Source organism: Rhinolophus hipposideros, assembly GCF_964194185.1.
Source record: "Rhinolophus hipposideros genome assembly, chromosome: 10".
Taxonomy (NCBI): domain Eukaryota; kingdom Metazoa; phylum Chordata; class Mammalia; order Chiroptera; family Rhinolophidae; genus Rhinolophus; species Rhinolophus hipposideros.
This window is the reverse complement of record NC_138056.1, coordinates 6,252,964-6,270,925: the sequence shown is the minus strand read 5'-3', so window position 1 is coordinate 6,270,925 and position 17,962 is coordinate 6,252,964. Positions and strand designations below refer to the sequence as shown.

Sequence of the window (17,962 nt, the reverse complement as noted above, 5' to 3'; positions counted from 1 at the left end):
TTCTCTTCCTTGTTGTTTAATCCATTCTAACTGTCGTAGGCATTTGGGATGTTTCCAGTTTGGGGCTATTACCATTAATGTGACCATTCTTGTATGTGCTTTTTGGTATATAGATTCACACATGGAAATTCTGGATCAGAGTATGTGAATGTTCAGCTTTAGTGAACTGCTTTTGTTGGCTCAGGCTGCCGTAACAACATACCATTGACTAGGTGGCTTCAACAACAGACATTTATTCCTCCCAGTTCTGGAGGCTCAAGATTAAGGTGCCAACAGATTCAGTTCCTGGTGAGAGCCCACTTCCTGCCTTGTAGACATCTGCCTTCTGGCTGTGTCCTCACAAGGCTTTCCTCCTGAAGAGAGATCTGTCTTCTTATAAGGACACTAATCCCATCATGCGGGCCCCACCCTCATGACCTCACCTCACCCTAATTACCTCCCAAAGGCCCCACCTCCAAAAACCATCACATTGGGGGTTAGGGCTTCAACGTGAATTTTTTTTTTTTTTGGTAGGGAGGACATTTAGACCCTAACACATACTTCTGACTCTTGCATTGGAGTCACCTCGGACACCTTTTGTCCTCACAATCATTCAGTTCCCAGGGATAAAAGAGTGTACCAGTATTATCTCTGGTTTTTCTTCCAGGCTGCTGACACCTATCCTGCAAGTTTGATGGAAGGGGCAGACAATGCCAAATACCTCACAACTGTCATCTGCCAAACACGATTTTAAGGCAGAGTGATGGTAAGATGTGCCCTGATTCTGAATTATTAAAATGGGGGGGGAAAGGACATGGAATATGTGCATCTTGGAAATGATGAAATAAGGTATATGACAAGGACAAAAGACCAAGCCCTGGAGACTCTGACAGTTACAGGTGGAAGAGACGTCGGAAAGCCAGAAGAGGCTGAAGGAACTGACAGTGTGATAGGACAGCCAGGTGCATGTCTCAGAAACGTGATAAGGGAGGGACTGGTGTCATGGGGTTGCCAGGCTGTTGGGGACAGAGGAGATCTCTAAGTCTGTTGATTTTTGTTAGGAGCTATTTCAAGTGAACTGGTAGGGGGAACATCCCCACTAAACTGGGCAGAAAGACTTGGAAATATCAACAGAGATAGGTGGTATAAACAGAACTCGTGCTATGAAAAGGTAAAAAAGAAATAGGGTGATAATTGAAGGCAGTCCTGGACTTAAGGAAGAGCTTTGCTTTCTTTTAAAGAGCATATTAAGCCATGTTTGTACACGAATGTGCATGGCTCAACAGTGAAGGAGAAATGAATCGTACAGATGAGAGAGGAACAGTTGCAGGAAGGACGTTCTTCTAAACCTAAGTGGAGGGAACGAGCTTAGACAGGAGTAGGAAGCCAGGGAGAAGAGACGGCCACCAGTGAAGTTGGTGGCTGAGTTTGGTGACAGGAAGGTAACTTTCATCAGACCCCAATATTTAGGCCAAAGAACTGCCCAGTTCTAGGCATTAATTTTCCTCTCCCTAAAATGGGAATGGCATGTTCGGCGGCCCAGGTGGACTATGCACGCCTCTTATCTTCCGCTACCCACCTGTGACTGCCAGCAAAGAGTTAAGCACGAGATTAACGGTCGGCGAGGGTGCAGGGCGCATGCACTCCATCTAGCCCATCTCTGGGCCTGCCAGTGCTCACCGACCTCTCGCCTTCTCCCTTCTGGACCAGGGTAAATCCTGCTCCCGCTCCTCCGCATGGAAGACGCAGGGCTCAGGCAGGAGGCTCGGGGCGCGCGCCCGTCTCCATCGCGCCTGCGCGTCGGGCTCCTGGGCTCCGGCCGCCGGAACAGGCTCGAAGCTGCTTCTCCGCCGCTCGCTCTGCAACGCGCGCGCGCTCGGGCGGCGCCTGCGCAGAGGGACAAGGAAACTAGGTTCCCCACCCCCCTACGTTAGGTCCCGGCGCCTGCGCGCTGCAGGCTCCGGGCCTCCCGGCCTGAGGGAAAGGAGCAGGGAAGATGGCGGCCGTGGTGGAAAATGTAGTGAAGCTGTGAGTGGTCGTTTCTTTCTGTCCTAGGCCGGGAGGTCTTGTAAGGGGCCTGGGAGGAGGGGGCTGGGCGGGAATGGACGAGGCGAAGAGAGGGACGTGCCGGGGAAGGCCATGTTGCGACTCCTACTGTGGAGGGCAACAGGAGACTCCGGAGAAGACGTTGCGCTTCTTTGGAAACTTGTGGAGGCCCTGAGGGGGGCACACGGGAGCTCCTGACGGGCAGCTTCCCTGGGCTGTGTGGGGCTTACGGTTTCCAGATTACGGCTCCCTTGTTGCGTACGAGGGACACAGCCCCGGGGTCCCTTCCGAGACGCCGCAGTCCGGAGGACCCGGCCGAGGGCGGACCCGGGAACGACCAGTGTCCCCGCGAAGGCCGGCCATCGACCCCTCCCGGTCGACTAAGCGGCCCTGGAGCAACAGGCGCGGCCCCTCCACGCGGTTAAGCACCGCGGGGCTGCCCCGTGGCGTGTGTGTGGGGGGGTGTCTTAGGTATCAGGTATTCAAGACCAAAAACATTCTCGGGAAGAATTTGTTGAGCAGACACAGAAGGGAAAGAACTTCAGGGGAGAAGGCCTTTGAGCTGGCCGGTCCCAGGCATCAAAACAGGGCAGCTGGACGGCAGGACGCCTTTGCAGCCTGGAGGGGCATCTGGGTCGGCGATACTCTTGCGCTGGGCAGATTTCGAGCAAAGTTAAAGTTCATGGTTGTTGGGGAAATGGCCTGTTGGCTATGAGTTAGAGCTGCTTTGGGGGTTGGTTTAACACAGCCTCCTCCCTGACGGAGAATCTGAATGGGTTTTGAAACGGGTTCGTGCCCCGTTGGGCAAATAGGACAAGCTCCTTTTAATTGGGCTTCGTGCAGGGGCAGGTACGTGGAGAGGTGTCTAGTTGTCCAGCCAGGGCTTTTGGATTTGGACTGGATGACAAGGGAAAGGTTTGGGAACTACTCTAAAGCTTCTCATTTGTCTTTGTGGTGGCTGAGTCCCCCTCTTCCCAAGAGCCTCTTATTAAGGGTGCATTGCTTCTCCCCCCGCCCCTGCCTGGAGCCCTTTCTTTGAGAATGCTTTCCCACTTCCATTAAGCTAAGTGCCTTCTCCTCCTCTTGTGGTTTCTTTTCTTTTCTTTTCTTTTTTTTTAAATTTGCTTTCAGCTCTATCCTGCTGCCTTTTTTCAGCCATCCCTCCTCCCAGCACTATTATCTTTCTCTGTGATCTGCCCACTCCAGTTTCCTCAGCTCTCTCTTCAGGCTGACATTTCCCTCAATTTAGAAATAATCTACCATTTATGTAGTTATTCTTCCTGACTCAGATGTACTTTCTTTGTTTCCCTGCCTTTCTCTTTGTTGTGACTCCCCCCCCATCCCATTGTAAGGGGAGGTTTTACACAGGTTTTCATGCTTCCTGAAAAAGAATCAAGGCTTCCACCTCGCACATCTTACTATACTGGAGGAATGTCAGACTGGCCTAGGTTTTGAGAGTGTTATGTAATGAGATTTTTTTTTTTTTTATGAAGGAAGACTTTCTTCCGGGAAATAGGATTGCCAGCCCTTTTGTGTAGTGTTAGAAGTGGGGAGTTGCCCGTTTAAATAGAGCATGATTTCTTATTTCTCTTTAAAGAGCTATAGAGATTGTGAGGGTCACCAGCCACTGGTTCCTGAGTACCAATAATGAGAAACCAACTTTCTCCTCAGCTGTAGTTGCAGAGGGCTGTGGATCACGATGAGTACATTTTCCTACAGAGCTTTCCCTTTAAGAAGGGGCTTTCATTCCTGTACCACTCTCACCCTGTGAGATGTTTTTCTGTTGCTCTCTTGATCATGGTGTGTCTAGTCTTCTGACAGCTGAGGTTATATTCATCGAGGTCAGGACTACCAGCTCATCTTTTCTGACTTCCATCTGTTTGGGGAGAAGAATTGTCCTATTTGTAAGTTCTCTGTCCCTCCCAAATGTGGTATCAGAATTGGAACAGTCTTTAAGGTGTCTTACTAAGGAAAAATAATAGTACTAAATAGCTGTGGCTGCTGACTAATTTTGATACCTTCTGATTAGATAACAAGATCTAGAGAAGAATGTTAGCTTGAAATTTTGGGGAATAGGAGCCTTAATTTCTTCAAGAGCTCTCTCCTCCTCTCTTGCTCTCTCCTCATCAGATCCTCTCTCCCCCCAATTTGTGTTTCGGTCCCAGCTCTCTTACTCATGGGACAGTTTGCCTCACCTTCTGAAATGCCACTTAACTCACAAGAACTTGACTATCCATTCCCCCCAAGCTGTTCCTGCAGCTCTCAGCCCATCTGGCCCTTCCTTCCATTTGACTTCCAATGTCAGTATCAATTCCCATCAGCAGAAACAAAGGAGCTGCTGCTCTCAACCTTGTTTATCCAATTTTTCTGTGCTATGAGGACATGGCTGCCTCCTAAAGGCAAGCAAATGTGAGCCTGTTCTGTGCTCTCCACTCGCCAACCCAGGATTCATGTCTGCCTCAAATCACAGGCATTCCAGCTCATTGAATCAAACCAGGCTGTCTTGTGGTGTTACCACCTTGTGTGTGGTGTTACCACCTTGTGTGTGGTGTGTCTTTTTCATTTGCTAGGAACTTGCTAAGCTGTACCTACGTGACCTATTGTGGCTGCTCCATGAAAACTCCCCTCGGATTCCAGAGAAGAGTTTGTTGGTGTAGCTCAAGTTACGTACATAAGCCACACAGACTTACTCTGTCCAGCTTCTCATGCAAGGGGTCTCCCTCTCATAGAATATGTTAGAATTTATCTAATCCAACCTCCCCAGTCTATCCCTGTGCATGTTTATTTGGTGACTTTCATCTAAGCCAGGTCTTTTTACTCCTAAGTCAAATCAAGATGCCCAGACACCTTACCTTCTGGGAATGGGTACTGGGAATACTGTGGGAAAGAAATTGCCTCTGCCCTCTGTTTAAGATTATCAAATATATAAATACGAATTGTTATAGTTTAAGCTCCAATGCCAAAGTGTTTGTTAAGCCTTGAGAACAAGATTGGTTTTATATACACTTAGAACCAGATAACTCCTGGCACTGTGCAGTTTTTCCAGCTTCTTAGAGCACTTAAAGATTTACCCTTGATTGAGATTTCAAGTTGAGTCTTTTGAGTCCAAAATTCTTTCCTATATACAGTGGTACCTTGGTTTTCGAATGTCTCCGTTGACGAACATTTCGGTTTACGAATGCTGTAAATTTTATGGATCTATGGTGTCATTAGATAGTAAAAAAAAAAAAAAAAAAAAAAAAACTGCTAAATTTTTCTAAATTCATCTAAATTCAGTTTTATTATCATTAGATAGTAAAAAAACTGCTAAATTTGCAGTTTTAGAGGTTGATTTTAGAAGTCTGGAATGGATTAATCCATTTTGCATTACTTTCTATGGGGAAACCGCACCTCAGTTTTTGAACGTTTCAGAACTCGAACGGTCTTCTGGAACGGATTACATTCGAAAACCGAGGTACCACTGTAATTTGATGGTGTGAAAATGAAGAGCCTGGGATGGGCCTTTGAGTAAACAGGTTTAGTACTGGTGTAATGGTACTTAGTAAAGAGTAGTCTTCAAGGAATTCCAGGTATTTTCAGATGTTTTCCATTGACTATAAAATTAGTATATAGAATTAATTAGTTGGCTAAGTACCTAGTTCAAAATTCAAGACATTAAAGCATGTAGGAGAGAGTACCCATGTCACCTGTTTTTCTCCCTCAAGGCCCATAGTTTCTTTTCCACCTCTTTGTTCCATAAATGGTAGTATTCTCAGCACTGTACTGCTTTTTTTTTCTAGATATCTTGGATATTGTTTAATATCAGTACATGAAGAGCTTCCTCCTTTTTTTATGGCTAAATAGAATTTCATTGCATGGATATACTGTAGTTTGCTGACTGTTTTAGTAAAGTCCCCCAGACCTTGTTGAATGCTTCTTCTGTTGTAAATAGGAGCTAACCACTGCCTCTCAGAGTCACAAGGGTTAAGCGAAATAGCATCTCGAGTAGCCAGAGTTTGAACTCAGGAGAGACATAGAATGAACATTCTTTTCTTCTTTGTGGGTTAGAATTAACGTCTGATTAGACAAATGATGAAGTCATGTTGTTCCTGATGGTAATTTATTTGTAAAGTGTCTCTTCTCATAATGGCTTAGTGAAGGGGCTTGGTGTCCCATGAGGCAGAAATGGAGGCAACTAGAACCAAAGCAGCAGTCTCCCGGTCCCTTGAGCCTAGTAGAGAAGCAGATGGCAAAGGAGAGGGACAGTTCAGCACCCTGTGCCCTGCCCCCACCCCCAGCACATACACACACACCTGGTTTTTGTCTTTCCTGCAGCCTTGGGGAGCAGTACTACAAAGATGCCATGGAGCAGTGCCACAATTACAATGCCCGCCTCTGTGCTGAACGCAGTGTGCGCCTGCCCTTCTTGGACTCACAGACCGGAGTAGCTCAGAGCAACTGTTATATCTGGATGGAAAAGCGACACCGGGGTCCAGGTGAGGGTCCTGACTCAGGAGCGCGAGGAGTAGGAAGCTTCCTCGTATTAGGGGTGAGGCAGCTGAGGGGGTTTTCCCTCCTGCTTTCCGCCTGTGGATGGATATGATCTTCCCGTGATTAGAAGCCCAGGGAGGAAGAAGCAGATTCGTACCAGCATTTTGGTTTTCTGCAGGGCTGCCCTGTTGAGGCTATTATTGGGTTTCTGAAAAACTGTGTTAGCCAAGGCCCCTGAGTTAATTTTTCTTTTCTATAAACGACCCCACCCACACCTTCCCCCCAGAACTGCCCATATTCCTCTTTTGCTCTAGAACTCAAGTGGGGCCCACTCATCTAGAAAGTGTTTGATGCTATTTTCTAGCTGGGTTATGGCTTAACTTCCCTCTCTTCTTTCCGCAGGTTTGGCCTCTGGGCAGCTGTACTCCTATCCTGCCCGGCGCTGGCGGAAAAAGCGGCGAGCTCACCCTCCCGAGGACCCAAGACTTTCTTTCCCATCTATTAAACCAGGTAAAGCACACGCCTTGCTGAGCAGGTGCATGGCCTGCTGCATGATCAGAGGCCTGCTAATCTTCAGAGCTAGAGCCTGAAGATACTAAAATGAATCAAAGGTGATCCTTTCTTCAAAGAACTCAGTCTAATAAAAGAGAGGTCAACAGATAAGTTGTGGCACCAGGTGAACGAGGGCCTCTTGGTTCCTGGGCAGCCAGAGACCAGAAGACGGTGGCTGGCCTAGCACGGTGCAGACCCCTCTGAGCCTTTCCTCACCCTGACCTTGCCTGCAGACACAGACCAGACCCTGAAGAAGGAGGGGCTCATCTCTCAAGACGGCAGTAGTTTAGAGGCTCTGTTGCGCACCGACCCCCTGGAGAAGCGAGGCGCCCCAGATCCCCGAGTTGATGATGACAGCCTGGGCGAGTTTCCTGTGACCAACAGTCGAGCACGGAAGGTACAAGGTTAACACTCTGGCTAAGGGAGCTTTGATGAAATCCCGCCTCCTCTTCGTCAGAGGCCACCCAGTAATCAGAATGGCAGCAGACGCTGCGGGCCAGGAGGCTGGCCCCTGGAGTTCTGTTCCTGCCTCATTCCCTCATTAGCGCTGGGTGCTGGCTGGCGTCACTGTTACCATCCAGCCTCTCCCTCTTCTTTCCTCCTAAGTACAGACTCTCCTTCATTCATCTTTGTCACAAAAGGTGTTTGGTACCTGGGGTTACATAGATGGAGCAGACCTTGGTCCCTACCAACAGGGATGATAAAACTATACATAAAAACAGCAAGCTGAAAATGCTCCAGGCGCTGTACTTGCTTTTCCGTCATTTTCTCCAGTCTGTACAGCAGGGAGGCTGAAGCAGAGCAATTAACAGAAACTTCCCCCAAGGCCACACAATTAAGCAGCAAAGCTCCAAATCTAGGAAGTGAGCTGCCGGAAGGGAAGCACCGATGCGTGTGCCCCTGGGCAGCAGATCAGAGGCAGGAGAAGTGCGGCTACTTGGGCTGTCCGGGAGAGCTGCCTGGCGACCTGGCTTCTGACCCACCACTGGGAGGCCGTGGGAAAGGCATTCCAGGCGAGGGGAACCACACGAAGAGCAGCCCAGAGGAAGGCGAGCCCAAAATACTGAAGGAGCAGGATTCTAGGCTGTTGGAGCGCAGCAGTGGGGAATGAGGATGGAGCAGAGGCCCGGTCACAAAGGAGGTTGTGGGTGGCCTTGCCAGGGAGTCACTTCTGCCCACCTAATCCTCCTGTCCACTCAGCGGATCCTAGAACCGGATGACTTCCTGGATGACCTGGACGACGAGGATTATGAAGAGGACACGCCCAAGCGGCGGGGCAAGGGGAAGTCCAAGGTGAGGGCCGCTGCCGAGGTTGGAGAGCCTGCGATGCCAGCGAGATTAGCCGCCGCTTCCAGGAGGACTTCCCTCAGGGCCTAGGCACCTTAGTGAGAGCCTCTGTTTGCTCTTCTTGGCAGGGTAAAGGTGTGGGCAGTGCCCGTAAGAAGCTGGACGCTTCCATCCTGGAGGACCGGGACAAACCCTATGCTTGTGACAGTGAGTGCCTCCCGAGTGGGTGGATAGCCTTGCCTTGGACCCAGCTCCCGCTCAGGAGATGAGAGGAAGGAGGGCTGTGTTCTTGCTCCGAGTGGTAAAACAAGCCTGGACACGTCCTGCCTGCCAGCTGGTTCCCTCTGAAACCCCTGGGAGGCCCTGGCCTCTGCTACCTGCCGGGCGGGACGTGCATGCTCTGGGAGAGGCTTCTGCTGTGCCCTGGGGTGGGGGTGCCAGTGAGGGGGCACACAGCAGGCAGTCACCCTCCCGATAGACGGCACCTGGGTCTGCTGGCCCCAATCAAGCCAGGGCCCCAGGAGTCCAATACCAAGTGTTTCAATGTCTGTTCTCTCTCCCCCTTTTCTCTGACTCCCCACTTCTGTCCCTCCACCCTGGGAGCACCATCGCCGCTGGGGTTTCTCTCTCGTTTGCTCTGCTTTCCTGCTGCTGCTGCTCCTGTCTCAAGTGTATCAAGGCCTTCTTCTCATGACTTTTCTTTCTGTCTTTCAGATAGTTTCAAACAAAAGCATACCTCGAAAGCGCCCCAGAGAGGTAGCTCTCTCAACTTTTCAGACTTTTGGTTTTCCTGTCCCTTTTTCCCTGCTCCCGTGTCCCTCCTGCCTCTCTCATCTCCTGTGATGCTGGTTTCAAAGTCTGGAACGGCATGGAGATAGGAGCAGTGGCCCTTCTGTTGTGCGCCCCTGCTCACAGTCCTAGAGCTGCCGTTACCACTGCTTGTCTCCCACAAACTTGCTCCTAGGGCTGCTCGGGCCCACTGCATGGGGTGGCTTCAGAAGCATTATAAGGAACCCGTTCCAAACAGATCCCTCTCCTCCCCCTACCCCAAATCAGACACTTGGTGGTCAGCTCCTGTTCCCCACCATCCTCCTCCCATCCTCTCCCCATCCTCTCCTGCTGGTCCCCTGGCCCTTCTCAGTATCACTGCTGAGCAGTACAAGATGCCTTGTGGGGATCCGCTGTCCTTGCTGGTTGGGGGGGTTGGGCAGGGCACTGATTGGTTGGGAGTGTCTTTGAATTTCTTTGGGGGCCAGCTACCACGAAGACTCAGTTGATAGGTTATCCCCAAGAGACCCAGCCCGTACTCCCTTATCCACATTGGGCAGAGACGGGCTCTGTGGTATATGTGGGGTAGCATGAACCTCCCACATTTACTGAGACGGAAAAAAATTGGGGTTCTCTTCCTTACCTTTCCTCGTTCCTGCCATATTGCAAGACTATAAACATTCCCTTTCCTCTCTGACCTGGAGCTCCCCAGACTATTCTCAGAGCAAGTGGAGATGGGGCCAGGCCTTAGCCTCCCAGCTAGCCAGTGTGGAGAGGTGACCATGGGCTGGCCTTTAGCAGGGAAAAGCGCTTGGAAGCTGGAGAGCCTGCTGCTCCTGGCCAAGGGGAGACAGCTGCCACCAAAAGCCGGTCCCGGAACAGCTGGTGCGGGCGGGGGTGGTTGCCTCTGCCTCAGGTGGCGCCCCACAGCTTAGAGGGGCAGGGATGTGGCACTCTTGAAGCCTGACACTTTCTCTGCAATCTTCTTTCCAATCAGTTTGTGGGAAACGTTACAAGAACCGGCCAGGCCTCAGTTACCACTACGCGCACTCGCACTTGGCGGAGGAGGAGGGCGAGGATAAGGAGGATTCGCAGCCGCCCACCCCTGTCTCCCAGAGGTCGGAGGAGCAGAAATGTAAGCCGGGCTGTCGGAAGGGGTGGCCTGAGAATGGCCGGGCTCTGCAGACCCCCGTGGGGGACATGGAGAGGCCCTAACGCCCCACCGTGGCATCAGAGACCTTCTCTTTCTCCCTGTAGCCAAGAAGGGTCCCGATGGATTGGCCCTGCCCAACAACTACTGCGACTTCTGCCTCGGGGACTCAAAGATCAACAAGAAGACCGGACAGCCCGAGGAGCTGGTGTCCTGTTCTGACTGTGGCCGCTCAGGTACTTCCAACCCAAGGGGCCAGGACGACCACAGCCAGCACCCAGCCCCAGCTCCCAAGGGGTTCTTGGCTCACCAGCATCCCCCGTGGCTGTCACCTTCAAGCCGGTCACCTCGCTTCGCCCCCATGGCCAGCTCCTGTTTCACTCTCCCCCTCCCCCACAGGGCATCCGTCTTGCCTCCAGTTCACCCCCGTGATGATGGCAGCAGTGAAGACCTACCGCTGGCAGTGCATCGAGTGCAAGTGCTGCAACATCTGTGGCACCTCCGAGAATGACGTGCGTGTCCCCACCCCCTCCCAGCATGCACCTTCTCGGCGCTTAGTTTTTCCAGTGTCCTCTAAAAGGAGCTTTCTTCTAAAGGGGAGCGAGGCCCCTCCTGCCTGCCCTTCCCCAGCAGCCCCGATGGAACTTTGATAGGCAGGTGTTGATCGAGTACCTCCTTTGTGCCAGACACTGTTCTAGGCACTGAGGACACTAAACAACGCAAACTAGGTGCCTGCTTTCGTGGAATTGACATTCTGTGGGAACAAGCAGTAAGCAGGGAAATGAGTGACATTCTTACCATGTGCCATGAAGAAAAGGGAACCAATCATGTGGCAGAGGGGAACCGGATAACGGGGTTAGGTGATGAGAGATGGCTTTTCCGAGGAGGTGATGTTGCTGCTGAGGTTTGGACGATAGAGAGGAGCCCAGTGCAAGATGCTTTGGAGGTAGAGCACTCTCAGGAAAGGAGCGGCGAGTGCAGGGGCCTTAGGGCGGACCAGCCAGGTATATCGAGGCCAGTGTGGCCAGCTGGAGCCTTCCGGCATGGAGAGAGCACGTAGAAGGTGAGCTTGGAAGGCAGGCACCACCAGGTCGGAGGGTTCAATCAGGAACGGTGTGGCCTATCACATTTTAAAAAGATAACTTTGGCTGCTCTGTGAAGAATAGATTGTCGGGGGACATAGTGGAGGCCATGAAATAAGTTGGGCGGCTAGTAGGGTCCAGGGGGTACGACAGTGACTCGGTCTGGGAGGAGATGGACAGCAGGGGTGTTCTATGCAGAGATGCCCACATCTGTTCTTACCTGCCCCCTGTCCTACCGCCTCTGGGAGTACTTGCAGTGTCTACAGCAGCCCTCCTTTCTGCCTGCCCCCAGCAGCCTCACTGAGGCCCATTAGTCACTCACCTCCTCCCTTTTCCTGTCTTGCCTTCTCTAGGACCAGCTGCTCTTCTGTGACGACTGCGATCGCGGCTACCACATGTACTGTCTTACTCCGTCCATGTCTGAGCCTCCTGAAGGTAGGTGGCCTGGATCTCTTAACCCAGAACGATTATTATTAGAAACTTGGACCGTACAGTAAATGAGTTCTCTCATCAGTGATACATCCTTCCAAATCATGGAGTAGGCATTTGCCTTCACTCAGTTCAGAAGGCTTTCCTAGGATTTCAGCTCCAAGGGTTTAATGTTTGTACATTGTCACCAGATGCGTTTGCAAACACAGAATATCAGCCGGAGAGAAAGCAGATACTGAGCAGAGAACAAGGACCAGATGGAGTGTTTGGTTTTCCTGCAGCCAGTCCAGGAAACTCAGTGCATAGGTTGTGTGATGTGAAGCTTTGGCACCAGCTCCTCGAACTTGTCAAAACTGAGTGTTCCTTTCTGCCCAGTCTAGAAGGGTGTTGAACCTGGAGCCTGAATGGGTCACTCTGCACCTCCAGTAGTTTGCTTAATAATGCTCCAATTTTATGGAAGGTCTGAGGAAACCAGTGGTGGCCTCTCCACAAGTCCCCTTCCAGCCAGTCAGATTTCTGTGCTAAACCCCTTCCTGTATAGAAATTCGGGAGCTTACTCAGGAGTTTGCAAATGCCCCAGTACAAAGGATGTGGGCCAGCACCCCAGGCAAGAGAAAGTGGCTCACTGTGTGATGCACGTTGACTTGTACCGTATTTCCCCGAAAATAAGACCTAACCGGAAAATAAGCCCTAGCATGATTTTTCAGAATGCTCGTAATATAAACCCTACCCCAAAAATAAGCCCAGTTAAAATCGTCAGCCAGATGGACGCATTTAGTACATCGGTTGCAACACAAAACAGACGAATTATAAAGTAATAATACATAATTAAATATAAAATAATATTATTTACATTAATACTTAAAAACAATGATAATATAAATTATAATTAAGTATTTGTAAATACCCATGTGGGCGCCTTTGGATGAGAGGTAAACACCTATGTAAACAGATGAACTTGAGACTTATTGCCGAATGACCAATCGGGGTAGAGACACAACAACACATGAATAACCAAATAATGTGTGCAATTGATAATGAATGGACGTGGTTGTGTCTAATATGAATCTTCATAATTCAATACGTTGCGTGTTGTAACGGACGTACTTAATGCACTCGTGTGAAATAAAGTAACTTCTGAATTTTGGAGCCTGCAATTTTTCATCGCTTTTGTGTGGACCATCATTCTTAACTGTCATCATTTTTGTTGCCACTCCTGTCTCGTAAGTCTTCAATTAACACTTGATTTAATGGTAGATTTAAAGGGCATAATATTTTGACCCCCAGACAAGATGAGTGCAAAAAGAAAGAGCTATTCCGTCAAGTACAAGAAAGGAATCATGGAGGATTGCCGGGGCAAGAATCTTACTTCTTTCTGCAAAGAGAAGAAGTTGGATCTCCGAATGGTCCGAAAATCGCGAGCAGAGTACGATAACCTCAATCAACAGGTGGACGAGGGAAATGCTAAGAGCGTGGATCAGGTCGGCAACCATTATTTCCTGAGCTGGAAGATGTCATGTGTGAATGGATTGCTGGCAGGAGAGCAAAGCCTTTGGTTGTGTGCAGGGCTGATATTCAAGCATTTGCCCTTGCAGTGGCAGCACAGTTAGAAATATCCCCAGAAGAATTTAAAGCATCACAACACTGGCTGGATGGCTTCCTTCAGTGATAAAAACTGTCTCTAAGATCCACAACACTGTTCAAGCTGGAAGATACTGAAGTTATTAAACGTGCACTAGCATTCAAGTCCTTTGTTGATGGCATCGACTTTTCTAAAAACCAACTCTCCAACATGATTGTTATGGATGAAACTGCAATGTTTATGGGCCAAGGATCTCAAACAACAATTGATCAGAGGCGTGCCTCGTCAATCAACATTCCCTCCACTGGTTACGAAAGTGCACGTGTTACCTGTATTTTGGCAATTCGTCTGGATGGAAAGAAAGCCCTACCTCTAATCATCACTAAGGGCAAGAAAGATAAGGTTGAACGTGTTTTAGGCATTTATGTTCTTGAAACCGAAAAAGCCCAGTGCACACAAGCAGTTATAAGGAAGTGGGTCGATTTAATGCTGCCACTTGTTTTGCGAGGTGGCCAAAGAGGTCTGCTAGTCTGGGATTCAGCCAGCACTCACCACGCTAAAGACATGAAGAACTTCCTTGCAGAGATCAAATAATGATTCCCGCAGGAATGACTGCCTATCTCCAGACTCTTGATATTGCAATTAATAAGCCATTCAAAGATCATTTGCACATGGAAATCAATGACTACATTGAAAATAGAATGGAGAGAAATCAGTGTGGAAACTTTGTGAAGCCTGGCCTGCAAGAGGCCGTGACTTAGGGGAAGAATTCATGGGATAAAATCACTGACAGCTATGTTGCCAATGCAGTACGAGCAGGCTACATGGACAGGAAGTACTCATTTAAGGAGAGCTCTATTGCTGGACAGGAGAGATTGGGGCCAATGGTTTTACAGGAAATGGAGTCGCAAGAAATTCAAGCCGGAATTCGGGGTTTGGAGATTTATGACGATGTTCCAGAAGAAGATGACATGACTGTATTTGAATAAATATAGATTTTTGTACATGAATAAATGTAGATGGTTGTACATGAAAAAATATGACATCCCTTGAAAATAAGCCGTTAATGCAGCTTTTGGAGCAAAAATTAATATAAGACTCGGTCTTATTTTGGGGGAAATACGGTAACACAGGTCAAACTGCTGTCACCCCCGCTACCCTCAGAAGGAGGCCACTACCAAAGGCTGAGAGTCCTTTAGCAGCTATGGGGGTCACTCAGCTCTTGTCATCTGCCATGCCGAGGTTATAAATCTACTTTGGGGAGAAATAGTGAGTTTTCTGTTTTATTTTTTTAACCATAAATACCAACTTACAGACAAAATTCTACATTAATTATAGAAGGGCTTGCCTCTTAAAGTACTGTCAGACACTGAGGTAGTAGAGAGCTGTGGGCAGCTGAGGAGGGACCCCTAGAAGCCATCAGATGGCGTAGGCTGTAGGTCAGAGTTTGGCAAACTGCGCCCCATGGCCAAACCCAGTCGCACTAGTTTGTCTAGCTCTGAAACGAAGAATGATGTTCACATTTTTAAAGGGAGTTTAAAGAAATAACCAAGACTACACGTGGCTCACAAAGCCTAAAATAAATATTTAACACTCTGCCTGGCTGTTAACAGAAAAGCTTGTCAACCCTTTCCTGTGTCTTAACCTTTTGGTTAGAAAGGACCTTCTTATATTAGGTTGGTGCAAACGTAAATGCGGTTTTTGCAATTATTTTTAACCTTTTAAACTGCAATAACTTTTGCACCAACCTAATATTTTTGAGTCACCTATCTTTGAAGAGCTGACAAAAGCTGATGATTCTTTTCCCCAGAGTAATGTCCAAATACACATATATACAATTATGCTTATAATTTCAAGGCATTAAGGGCTAATTCTGTTGCTCAAAAAAAACATAGAAGAATCCAATCATAGTAAATATTAATAAACAAGATATAAGCTATTTTTCTTATAAGGGACATTATTTTCTGTTTATCTGTGAAACTAGACTTGGATCTTAACAAATTGGGTCTTCCAAGTTTACCCCCTTTTCCTCTGATTGGTCCTCAGCCTTTGCTCAAACACCTAGTGATAATGGGAAGCCCATCTCATCTTTCCGTGGTTGTCACAGAAAGCTGTCTTACATGGAATCACAATTAGTTTCTCTAGTGCCCCTATTCATGACCTTTATTCTAGCCTTTGGCCATGAGAACAAAGTCTGGTCTCTTCTGTAATCACGAGTCTATAAAGCTGGGATGCTTTAAAAAATTGTATCTGCCCAGGCCCTCCTAGAGATTCTGATTTGATGGGGCCAAGAGGGCCTGGGAATCTGTATTCTGAATTGGAGGACCAAGAATTACTTTTCATGATACTTGAAAACCTAGTAGGTTCTCCCAGCTCAGGATGACTGTAAAACTGCTACTACAGAAGGTCTCCCATGCTACCTGTAGCTGATCCTATTACTAGAGATGCGGTGTGGGGAGTGGAAGGACAGATTGGGGTTGTGTGGGGCCCATCTGACCCCATTGTGCTTCTCTGCAGGAAGTTGGAGCTGCCACTTGTGTCTGGACCTGCTGAAGGAGAAAGCTTCGATCTACCAGAACCAGAACTCTTCTTGATGTGGTCACCCCCCTGCGCCCCCCATACATCTAGGGCTGTTTCTCTCGTTTTTCATACACGCCTTTCCCTTCCTCCTCTCTTTCACAAGTCCAGAGAACCTGGGGGTGGTCATGCCCACCTGCCTATGGCAGCAGCAGGCTGAGGTGGCCGCTCGGTCTGCCTCTGGCCCCAGGCCCTCAGGGAGAACGGACCAGCACACTGCCCCAAGGCGTACCTGTGGGCCCCGCTTCTCACGGCTCTCCATGAACTGCATTCACTCTGCCTGCCTTGGGCCCCGGCCCTGGTGACCACAGGGTTCAAACGGTGTCCTCCAAGAAAGAGTGGGGGTGCATCTCACTTTTCTCTCAGCTTTGCCTCCGCTCTGCTCCCCCGGAGGTGGGCCACACTGAGGCCACTTGACCGGGAGCAGCGGGGAGTGCGACTGAGCAAGCTGAGGTGGCGCTTGCAAGGAGCTTTCCGTGCCCTTCCTGCTGTTTAGCCTCACCACCTCCTTCCCCGAGTGGCTCCCTGCAGCCTCTGTTCCTGCTACCCAGGATCCTTTGCCCGAGCCAGGATGCTCTTGGTCACCCTCTGGGCTCTTCCCTGTTCCACCCCACGGGGGAGCAGCAGCTTAACCCTGATTCTTCCTTGTGCTCGCCTGGCTCACTCTCACATGTTGTCTCTGGTGACCGCAGCATTCCCCAGCCTTGAAATTTCCTATCTCTACCTCCCCTCCTTATTCCCTTTGGTTTTATGGGGAGGGGGGAGCATCAGGGGGCCAGGCCAGCTGCTTGGGGGTCACAGGGAGACGTTGGATAATGTGCCTGTTTTTTAACTCGATGAAAAAGCCTACCTCCGAAATCCCCGTTTTGTTCTTCCTGGACCTGGGCGTTCAGCTCCTGCCCTTAACTGAACTGGGGGCCCCTGCCTCCTGCTCTGCAAATCCTGGCTCCTGGGTTACCAGGGAAGCCACGCAGATGTCCCTTTCTTCCCTTGCACGCTCGCTAGCAGCTGGTAAGGTCTTCACACCCTGATTCCTAAGTTTTCTGCCTGGTGACACTGACATTAAGTAGTGGGAGGGACACTCCATGCCAGGACACCCTGGAGTGGCCTTCCCCTTGGCCATGGGCAGGCCCTAATTCACTGTCACTTTAGAGCTCTCTCTCTCTCTCTCTCTTTCTCTCTCTCTCTCTCTCTCTCTCTCTCTCTCTCTCTCTCTCCCACACACACACACCCCATTCCTATATCTAAACATTAGTACAAATAAACGTTTTTACACAGAGCCCTCTGCTGGATGGTTTATCTCGTGACTCCTTTTCCTGGTTATGAAGGCCACTTCATCCTAAAACTTTCTTAGGACAGTGGTTTTAAAGTATTTTGAAATAGAAAAGTCAAAACTTTTGCTGAACCCCAAATCTGTAAAGCAGATATAAAATTAGGTGCTTTGTTAGTTTTAAATTCTCGTGTAAAGTCAAGTTATAACAATTCCTTGTTATAAAAAACAAGTTGTTTGGATTAATACAGAATTTGGGTTAAAATCAACTTTAGCATCCTGTTTATTTCTGTATTTTGGGTGATTTGGAGGAAATTTTGCTAGGCTCATGTAAGTAGTGACAGGTTTGTAACAGTTGACCTTGCAATTTGAGATACTTAAAATGGCTTCAGAAGCTTGATTAGTACATAAATATAAAAGGACACAGGAAAACTAATGACATCACGATGGGACACGTGGTGATGAGCATGAGGTGCAGAGACTCGGCTACCTAGCTAGCGGGGTGTTCATTGAGTGCAGTGTGCATGCACCCAGCCCCTAGCGCAGGCTCGGTATGGTTGCTTGCACAAAAAGTACTTTCCCAGCAGCCAACACTGTGACAGCTTTTGTAGTGGATCTTATGTATCTCACTTGAGTGTGTTCTGAATTATTAAGTTTTTTAAAGATTCGAATCAGTTAAGAACCCCCTGAAATCTCTTTAGGGTTTTCTGGAACAGTCTGAAAGCCCCTGTTACCTAATAGAAGGCAGTGGCCTGGGCCATTACCTCCAG

At 49.0% G+C, this 17,962-nt stretch overlaps 1 protein-coding gene across 2 annotated transcripts; it reads left to right on the top strand.

Annotated features, from left to right (window-relative positions):
- Positions 1-1,913: 1,913 nt before the first annotated feature.
- DPF2 (double PHD fingers 2) lies at positions 1,914-17,197 on the top strand. Of its 2 annotated transcripts, XM_081062227.1 has the most exons (12): positions 1,914-2,007; positions 6,340-6,500; positions 6,898-7,005; positions 7,281-7,444; positions 8,248-8,340; positions 8,463-8,541; positions 9,049-9,090; positions 10,100-10,237; positions 10,360-10,488; positions 10,652-10,764; positions 11,688-11,769; positions 15,863-17,197. In XM_081062227.1, exons 1-12 carry the CDS (start codon positions 1,976-1,978, stop codon positions 15,937-15,939), a joined length of 1,218 nt encoding a protein of 405 aa, XP_080918353.1. In that variant the 5' UTR covers positions 1,914-1,975; the 3' UTR covers positions 15,940-17,197. The 2 variants fall into 2 exon arrangements, with proteins under 2 accessions (XP_080918353.1, XP_080918354.1); XM_081062228.1 differs by lacking the exon at positions 9,049-9,090.
- The last annotated feature ends 765 nt before the right edge of the window (positions 17,198-17,962 follow it).

What these genes read in the sequence shown, in the direction of transcription:
- DPF2 (XM_081062227.1), top strand. Translation starts at nt 1,976, where the DNA reads ATGGCGGCCGTGGTGGAAAATGTAGTGAAGCT. An exon ending in CAAACCCTATGCTTGTGACA is followed by an intron (nt 8,542 to 9,048) that starts GTGAGTGCCTCC and finishes TCTGTCTTTCAG; the next exon opens with ATAGTTTCAAACAAAAGCAT. An exon ending in GAGGTCGGAGGAGCAGAAAT is followed by an intron (nt 10,238 to 10,359) that starts GTAAGCCGGGCT and finishes TTCTCCCTGTAG; the next exon opens with CCAAGAAGGGTCCCGATGGA.